Consider the following 8488-nt stretch of genomic DNA (forward strand, 5'->3'; position numbering starts at 1 on the left):
GGCACAGACAGCAGTAATGGTGATGGACACCCAGCACAGCTGGCGCTACCGCCACATGTAATGGCTAGATGCCAGGGACGGGTACAGCTGGTCCTGGGCATGTGCCCCCTGGCAGCAGCACCACCGTGGACAGAGGGCTGCGTGGGCCTGGCCCGTCCCAGGGTAGGTTCATGGCCCTGCTGGGGGTGGCAGGGTCTGGGGCTCTCCCTTCACTCCTCCTCCCTCTCCCCACCGTGTGTCCCGCAGACCTGCCTCCTCATGCGGCAGCAGCACGAGGCCGCGGCCCTGAATGCCGTGCAGAGGATGGAGTGGCAGCTGAAGGTGCAGGAGCTAGACCCCGCCGGGCACAAGTCCCTGTGCGTGAACGAGGTGCCCTCCTTCTACGTGCCCATGGTTGACGTCAACGACGACTTCGTGTTGTTGCCGGCGTGACACCGCGGGATGGACGCAGGACGCAGACGAGGGCGGCACCGCTGCCAGGGCTGCTGCTGAGCCCCAGGGGTGGAGGAGGGAGCGCCATGTCCACCCAGGCGGGGAGAGACCCCGAGAGAGACTGCACTTGGCCACAGCGTCTCCATCCCTTCCAGACTGGTCCAGACGTCAGGGAGGTGAAACACGTCTCTTCTCTACCAGCTGCCGTGGCGGGGGCAAAGCCCCCAGAGCCTCACCGGCCCCGGCGGGACGAGGAGACCACGCCGGCCGCACACATGGCAGCTTCTGTCTGAAAACGGTGACCTTCGGGCCCTTTTCTCCAGCCAACTGCAGAGGCATTTCAGGAGTTGAACGGAGTGCATTTTTAAAATTTTTTGTTCCATTCTGATCAACTAAATAAAAATAAGGTGTCCACCTCTCACAGACAGTGACCTGCAAGTCGGAGGGGCCGGAGTGCCATCCCAGCCATGGTCCCGTTGCCACAGAGTTGCGACGGCCTGAGACTGGGCTTTTGACCTGGTGCGGAGCAGGGCGCTGGCCGTGCCCCTGCCCAGGCACAGGGACACAGAGCCAGGACTCCCCGTAGTGTTTTTAATGGAGTCAAATCCACGTGGTTTGTATATTTTTTCCTTTAATCTTGGGCATTTTGTTTCTCTTTCTGAGAACATAACTTGAAACACTACAGAGCCAATAATCATATAAAAAGTGTATCCGTAAGCGCTGTACAGTTTTCTATACATTCACAATGTACTTTTGCTGCCTTCTAGATAATTTATTTTGCAACACATTACTGCACAGTTGTAAATAACTTATGTACTGTAACATCACTTTCAGTTATGTGTAAAGAAATAAATAAATTAATTAAAATGCTCTTTGTCCAGTGCGTCCCTCTCAGGAGAGGGGCTGTGTGTGGGCTTGAGACACTCACTCCCCAGACGGGCGCAGTGGCTCACACCTGTAAACCTAGCACTTTGAGACCAGCCCGCCCAACATGGCGAAATCCCATCTCTATTAAAAATACCAAAATTAGCCGGTGTGGTGGTGCATGCCTGTAGTCCCAGCTACTTGGGAGGCTGAGGCAGGAGAATCGTTTGAACCCGGGAGGTGGAGGCTGCAATGAGCCAAGATCCCACCACTGTACTCCGTAGTAGGCTCTGTCTCAAGAAAACACGGCCAGGTGTGGCGGCTCGCACCTGTAATCCAAGCACTTTGGAGGCCAAGGTGGACAGATCACCTGAGTTGAGAGTTCAAGACCAGCCTGATCAACATGGTGAAACCCCATCTTTTAAAAAAATAATAATAGTAATTTAAAAAAAAGAAAACCTTTTTCCTCTCAAATTGTTAGCTTTTAATTTTGAAACAAATTATATTTTCCCCTCCTCCTCTGCCATGACACAGAGCGGGAACACTACAAGATTACTGCCACCTCCTCGGTGAAGGCGGCGGCTCGGGACGGGAGCCTGTTCCTCACCGCTGGATGCAGGCGCTTGTCCTGCACTCCCGGTGGACCGGCTCAGGGGAGCCTTTATCTTGCGGCAGGGCCGTGCAGGAAAGAAGGCGGCCAGCCCTTGGCCATCTGTTCCACGGGGCCTGTGAGAAGTTGGAGAGAAACAGCATCGCTCCCTACAGCTCGGAGCACTGCAGCCCTGAACAGACCTGTGGCTAGCTATTCATGTCGCAGCTGGCTGGCTTGTAGCACCACTCTCAGCTCCCTGGCAGCTGCAGCTGGCAAGGGAATCCAGGGAATCGCTTTCAGAGCCCTCGTCCTGGCCAGAATGCAGCTCGGGCAAGGCCTCCACTTAGATGGTGCTGTGCTCTGCGGCGTCCTGGCTCAGAGGAGGCCTGCCAGGGCCCTCCAGCAACTGTGGCTCCAGGAGACTGTTGACGCTCAGCGTGGCGGGAGGGGGAGTTAATAGAGGCGCCTTACCCTTTTCCTTCGGAGCTCTGTCTCCCCTCTACCTGGGGGTTCCGGAAGGAGCAGCAGCTGTAGTAACAAACCCCACAGAACAGCAGAGCCTACCCGTGCATCAGAAGCAATGGGGGTCCTGGTCACTGTGTCCCCTGCAGAGGAGCCTGACCTGGGAGGGTCCCTGAGCCGGGCCAGGCAGAGCCGGTGGTGGAGGCAGTGCCTTCATTTCCCCCAAAGGCCGCTGCGAGCTCCCTCGATGGCCAGGCCCCTGCGTGGGGTTGGCGGTGGGTGTGAGGCTGTGCCCCCCTTCCTCTGACTCCTGTCTTCCATATGTGCATAAGGCTTTTGTGGATTTCCTCCAGTTCCCTTCAGGGCTCAGCCTGGGCAAAGGCAGGGTGTCCCCACCTCACTTATAACCTTGGGGGTGGGGGTGTGGAGAAGGCCATAAGGTTCCAGTGTATTTTTTCTGTGTTTGGATTGGCTGTGCTTTGTTTTTGGACGGAGTCCTGCTCTGTCCCCCAGGCTGGATGCAGTGCAGTGGCGTCATCGTGGCTCACTGCAGCCTCCACCTCCTGGGTTCATGCAATCCTGCCTCAGCCTCAAGTAGCTGGGATTACAGGCAGCCACCACCATGCGTGGCTAGTTTTCTATTTTTAGTAGAGACGGCGTTTCACTGTGTTAGCCAGGCTTCCCACCCCACTCTTAACCACAGAACTTTGGTCACAGTAAAACTTCCTGTAAACCCTGCTTTAAAAGAAAAATCTGAGTCAGCCTGTATCACACAGAGCGCACTGCAGTACCAGCCCACAGTGGTGACGGCGCCCCAGCCCCGTGCTGTGGTTCCACAGGGGGTGTCGGGTGTGAGCCCCTCCCTTTCGGCGCCCACCCAGGTCTGCTGGAGTCAGCTCCTGGGTACCTGCTGGGGGTGCTGGGCATGTGATTCCCATAGAGCCTGCTCCCACAAGGGACAAGTGACAAAGCCTGCTGTCTTCAGAGAGAAGACCTGTGAATAAATGCTGAGTAACGTCAAGAGTGCCCAGGACTGCAGGAGCCTTTGTGCCAGCCTGGAAACCCTGCTGCCCGGGGCCACCCATGTGGGCGTCAGACCGCCCTTGGGAGGCTCTGGCTGGAGCTGGAGGAAGATGGCGCAACCCCGCCCACTCACCTACATCAGTGAGCCACCCAGCTCCTGCCTGGGGCCCGGGCTCTGGAGCAGGCTGGCTCTGACCACCTGACTGGTGACAGGGTCCATGCCCTGTAACTCAAGGCTTCCCGATTCCTTAACTTCTGGAAGCTGTCAGGACTGCGCTTAGCAACAAAACCCAAATCACAGAGCAGGTGAGTGATCGGACCCCGGCGCTTCAGGGAGGCCGGCACCCCTCCCTCACACAGGGGCCCTCTTAGGGAAGCTGTCACCTTGCGAAGGGTAGGACCCCAGGCTTCAAAGGAAAAATGGGAAAAATTTGGGGCTTTTTCTGTTACAGAAGCGAAGCTGGTGGCTTTCATAAAACCTGGAAGGAGGTGAGAGGTTTTCATGAAAAGCCCGTGAGCTGTCAGCCCCCAGCACAGAGGGCGTGCCCTGCCCATGCGACCTTGCAGGGTCTGGAGGACAGGTCTCTATCCAGAGGTCTCCACTTCCAAGTGGCAGCTGGGCCTGAGCCTGGCAGGAAAGGAAGGGTACCAGCACATGGAGACAAGCAGGGCGGGGCCTCCATCTCCCCCCACACCAGGGAGCTGCTTTTCTCCTTCCAGTTACGGGACAGGGAAGACACCCCACAGGACATTAGAAAGAACAGGGCCCAGCTTGCCCCTGTTGAAAAGTAAGATGAAATACTGAAACGAGAGAGAGGGGCCAGAAAGCAGCCATGGTACCAAGAGCTCAAGGACGGGGTAGAAGTCGCACACCAGAGCTGGGGTGCAGAGGCCCTGTCACTGGGCAGAGGACGAGGTGCAAGTCGCCCACCAGAGCTGGGGTGCTGAGGCCCTGTAACTGCACAGACGACGGGGTGCAAGTCGCACACCAGAGCTGGGGTGCCGAGGCCCTGTCACTGGGGAGAGGACGGGGTGCAAGTCACCCACGAGAGCTGGGGTGCTGAGGCCCTGTCACTGGGCAGAGGACGGGTTGGAAGTCGCCCACCAGAGCTGGGGTGCCGAGGCCCTGTCACTGGGCAGAGGACGGGGTGCAAGACGCCCACCAGAGCTGGGGTGCTGAGGCCCTGTCACTGCGCAGACGACGGGGTGCAAGTCGCCCACCAGAGCTGGGGTGCCGAGGCCCTGTCACTGGGCAGAGGACGGGGTGCAAGTCGCACACCAGAGCTGCGGTGCTGAGGCCCTGTCACTGGGCAGAGGACGGGTTGGAAGTCGCCCACCAGAGCTGGGGTGCCGAGGCCCTGTCACTGGGCAGAGGACGGGGTGCAAGACGCCCACCAGAGCTGGGGTGCTGAGGCCCTGTCACTGCGCAGACGACGGGGTGCAAGTCGCCCACCAGACCTGGGGTGCCGAGGCCCTGTCACTGGGCAGAGGACGGGGTGGAAGTCACACAACAGAGCTGGGGTGCTGAGGCCCTGTCACTGAGCAGAGGACGAGGTGCAAGTCGCCCACCAGAGCTGCGGTGCTGAGGCCCTGTCACAGGGCAGAGGACGGAGTGGAAGTCGCACACCAGAGCTGGGGTACTGAGGCCCTGTCACTGGGCAGAGGACGGGGTGCAAGTCTCACACCAGAGCTGGGGTGCCGAGGCCCTGACACTGGGCAGAGGACGGGATGCAAGTCGCCCACAAGAGCTGGGGTGCCAAAGCCCTGCACATGGCAGAGGACGGGGTGCAAGTCGCCCAGCAGAGCTGGGGTGCTGAGACCCTGTCACTGCACAGACGACGGGGTGAAAGTCGCCCACCAGAGCTGGGGTGCTGAGGCCCTGTCACTGGGCAGAGTACGGGGTGCAAGTCACCCACCAGACCTGGGGTGCCGAGGCCCTGTCACTGGGCAGAGGACGGGGTGGATGTTGCCCACCAGAGCTGGGGTGCTGAGGCCCGGTCACTGGACAGAGGACGGGGTGGAAGTCGCCCACCAGAGCTGGGGTGCTGAGGCCCGGTCACTGGGCAGACGACGGGGTGCAAGTCGCCCACCAGAGCTGGGGTGCTGAGGCCCTGTCACTGGGCAGAGGACGGGGGCAAGTCGCCCACCAGAGCTGCGGTGCTGAGGCCCTGTCACTGAGCAGAGGACGAGGTGCAAGTCGCCCACCAGAGCTGCGGTGCTGAGGCCCTGTCACAGGGCAGAGGACGGAGTGGAAGTCGCACACCAGAGCTGGGGTACTGAGGCCCTGTCACTGGGCAGAGGACGGGGTGCAAGTCGCACACCAGAGATGAGGTGCTGAGGCCCTGTCACTGGGCAGAAGACACGGTGGAAGTCGCACACCAGAGCTGAGTTGGTGACGCCCTGTCACTGTACAGAGGACGGAGTGCACGACGCCCACGAGAGCTGGGGTGCTGAGGCCCTGTCACTGGGCAGAGGACGGGGTGCAAGTCTCACACCAGAGCTGGGGTGCCGAGGCCCTGACACTGGGCAGAGGACGGGATGCAAGTCGCCCACAAGAGCTGGGGTGCCAAAGCCCTGCACTTGGCAGAGGACGGGGTGCAAGTCGCCCAGCAGAGCTGGGGTGCTGAGACCCTGTCACTGCACAGACGACGGGGTGAAAGTCGCCCACCAGAGCTGGGGTGCCGAGGCCCTGTCACTGGGCAGAGGACGGGGTGGATGTTGCCCACCAGAGCTGGGGTGCTGAGGCCCGGTCACTGGACAAAGGACGGGGTGGAAGTCACCCACCAGAGCTGGGGTGCTGAGGCCCGGTCACTGGGCAGACGACGGGGTGCAAGTCGCCCACCAGAGCTGGGGTGCTGAGGCCCTGTCACTGGGCAGAGGACGGAGTGGAGGTCGCCCACCAGAGCTATGGTGCTGAGGCCCTGTCACTGGGCAGAACGGGGTGCAAGTCGCCAACCAGAGCTGGGGTGCTGAGGCCCTGGCACTGGGTAGAGGACGGGATGCAAGCCACCCACCAGAGCTGGGGTGCTGAGGCCCTGTCACTGGGCAGAGGACGGGGTGGAAGTCGCACACCAGAGCTGGGGTGCTGAGGCCCTGTCACTGGGCAGAGGACGGGGTGGAAGTCGCCCACCAGAGCTGGGGTGCTGAGGCCCTGTCACTGGGCAGAGGACGGGGTGGAAGTCGCCCACCAGAGCTGGGGTGCTGAGGCCCTGACACTGTGAAGAGGACGGGGTGCAAGTCGCACACCAGAGATGAGGTGCTGAGGCCCTGTCACTGGGCAGAAGACACGGTGGAAGTCGCACACCAGAGCTGAGTTGGTGACGCCCTGTCACTGTACAGAGGACGGAGTGCATGACGCCCACGAGAGCTGGGGTGCTGAGGCCCTGTCACTGGGCAGAGGACGGGGTGCAAGTCACCCAGCAGAGCTGGGATGCCGAGTCCCTATCACTGGGCAGAGGACGGGGTGCAAGTCGCACACCAGAGCTGGGGTGCTGAGGCCCTGTCACCGGGCAGAGGACGGGGTGGAAGTCGCCCACCAGAGCTGGGGTGCTGAGGCCCTGTCACTGGACAGAGGATGGGGAGGAAGTCGCCCACCAGAGCTGGGGTGCTGAGGCCCTGACACTGTGTAGAGGACGGGGTGCAAGTCGCACACCAGAGCTGAGGTGCTGAGGCCCTGTCACTGGGCAGAGGACACGGTGGAAGTCGCACACCAGAGCTGAGTTGGTGAGGCCCTGTCACTGTGCAGAGGACGGGGTGCACGACGCCCACGAGAGCTGGGGTGCTGAGGCCCTGTCACTAGGCAGAGGACGGGGTGCAAGTCACCCAGCAGAGCTGGGATGCCGAGTCCCTATCACTGGGCAGAGGACGGGGTGCAAGTCGCACACCAGAGCTGGGGTGCTAAGGCCCTGTCGCCGGGCAGAGGACGGGGTGGAAGTCGCCCACCAGAGCTGGGGTGCGGAGGCCCTGTCACTGTGCAGAGGACGGGGTTCAAGTCGCCCACCAGAGCTGAGGTTCTGAGGCCTGTCACCGGGCAGAGGACGGGGTTCAAGTCGCCCACCAGAGCTGAGGTGCTGAGGCCCTGTCACTGAGCAGAGGACGGGTTGAAAGTCTCCCACCAGAGCTGGGGTGCTGAGGCCGTGTCACTGGGTAGAGGACGGGGTGGAAGTCGCCCACCAGAGCTGGGGTGCCGAGTCCTTATCACTGGGCAGAGGACGGGGTGCAAGTCGCCCACCAGAGCTGGGGTGCGGAGGCCCTGTCACTGTGCAGAGGACGGGGTGCAAGTCACCCACCAGAGCTGGGGTGCTGAGGCCCTGTCACTGGGCAGAACGGGGTGCAAGTCGCCAACCAGAGCTGGGGTGCCGAGGCCTTGGCACTGGATAGAGGACGGGATGCAAGTCACCCACCAGAGCTGGGGTGCTGAGGCCGTGTCACTGGGCAGAGGACGGGGTGGAAGTCGCCCACCAGAGCTGGGGTGCCGAGGCCCTGTCACTGGGCAGAGGACGGGGTGCAAGTCGCCCACCAGAGCTGGGGTGCTGAGGCCCTGTCACTGGTCAGAGGACGGGGTGCAAGTCACACACCAGAGCTGGGGTGCTGAGGCCCTGTCACTGGTCAGAGGACGGGGTGCAAGTCACACACCAGAGCTGGGGTGCTGAGGCCATGTCACTGGGCAGAGGACGGGGTGCAAGTCGCACACCAGAGCTGAGTTGGTGAGGCCCTGTCACTGTGCAGAGGACGGGGTGCAAGTCGCCCACCAGAGCTGGGGTGCTGAGGCCCTGTCACTGAGCAGAGGACGGGGTGCAAGTCACACACCAGAGCTGGGGTGCTGAGGCCATGTCACTGGGCAGAGGACGGGGTGCAAGTCGCACACCAGAGCTGAGTTGGTGAGGCCCTGTCACTGTGCAGAGGACGGGGTGGAAGTCGCCCACCAGAGCTGGGGTGCTGAGGCCCTGTCACTGAGCAGAGGACGGGGTGCAAGTCACACACCAGAGCTGGGGTGCTGAGGCCATGTCACTGAGCAGAGGACGGGGTGCAAGTCGCCCACCAGAGCTGGGGTGTTGAGGCCATGTCACTGGGCAGAGGACGGGGTGCAAGTCACACACCAGAGCTGGGGTGCTC

The 8488-nt window shown here is 61.5% G+C and overlaps 1 protein-coding gene across 6 annotated transcripts in view; it reads left to right on the forward strand.

The window, feature by feature from the left end:
- Window positions 1-1312, forward strand: part of ANKRD11 (ankyrin repeat domain containing 11) — a 225046-nt gene extending 223734 nt beyond the window's left edge. For all 6 annotated transcript variants that reach the window (XM_064369922.1, XM_064369925.1, XM_064369924.1 and 3 more), the window contains one exon: window positions 247-1312. In XM_064369922.1, the coding sequence (XP_064225992.1) occupies window positions 247-432 (186 nt within the window). In that variant the 3' untranslated portion in view covers window positions 433-1312. The remainder of the gene's footprint in view (window positions 1-246) is intronic.
- Window positions 1313-8488: the final 7176 nt, after the last annotated feature.

This window comes from Aotus nancymaae, unplaced genomic scaffold, assembly GCF_030222135.1.
Source record: "Aotus nancymaae isolate 86718 unplaced genomic scaffold, 86718_ANA_hifiasm-v0.15.2.pri h1tg000095l, whole genome shotgun sequence".
Taxonomy (NCBI): Eukaryota; Metazoa; Chordata; class Mammalia; order Primates; family Aotidae; genus Aotus; species Aotus nancymaae.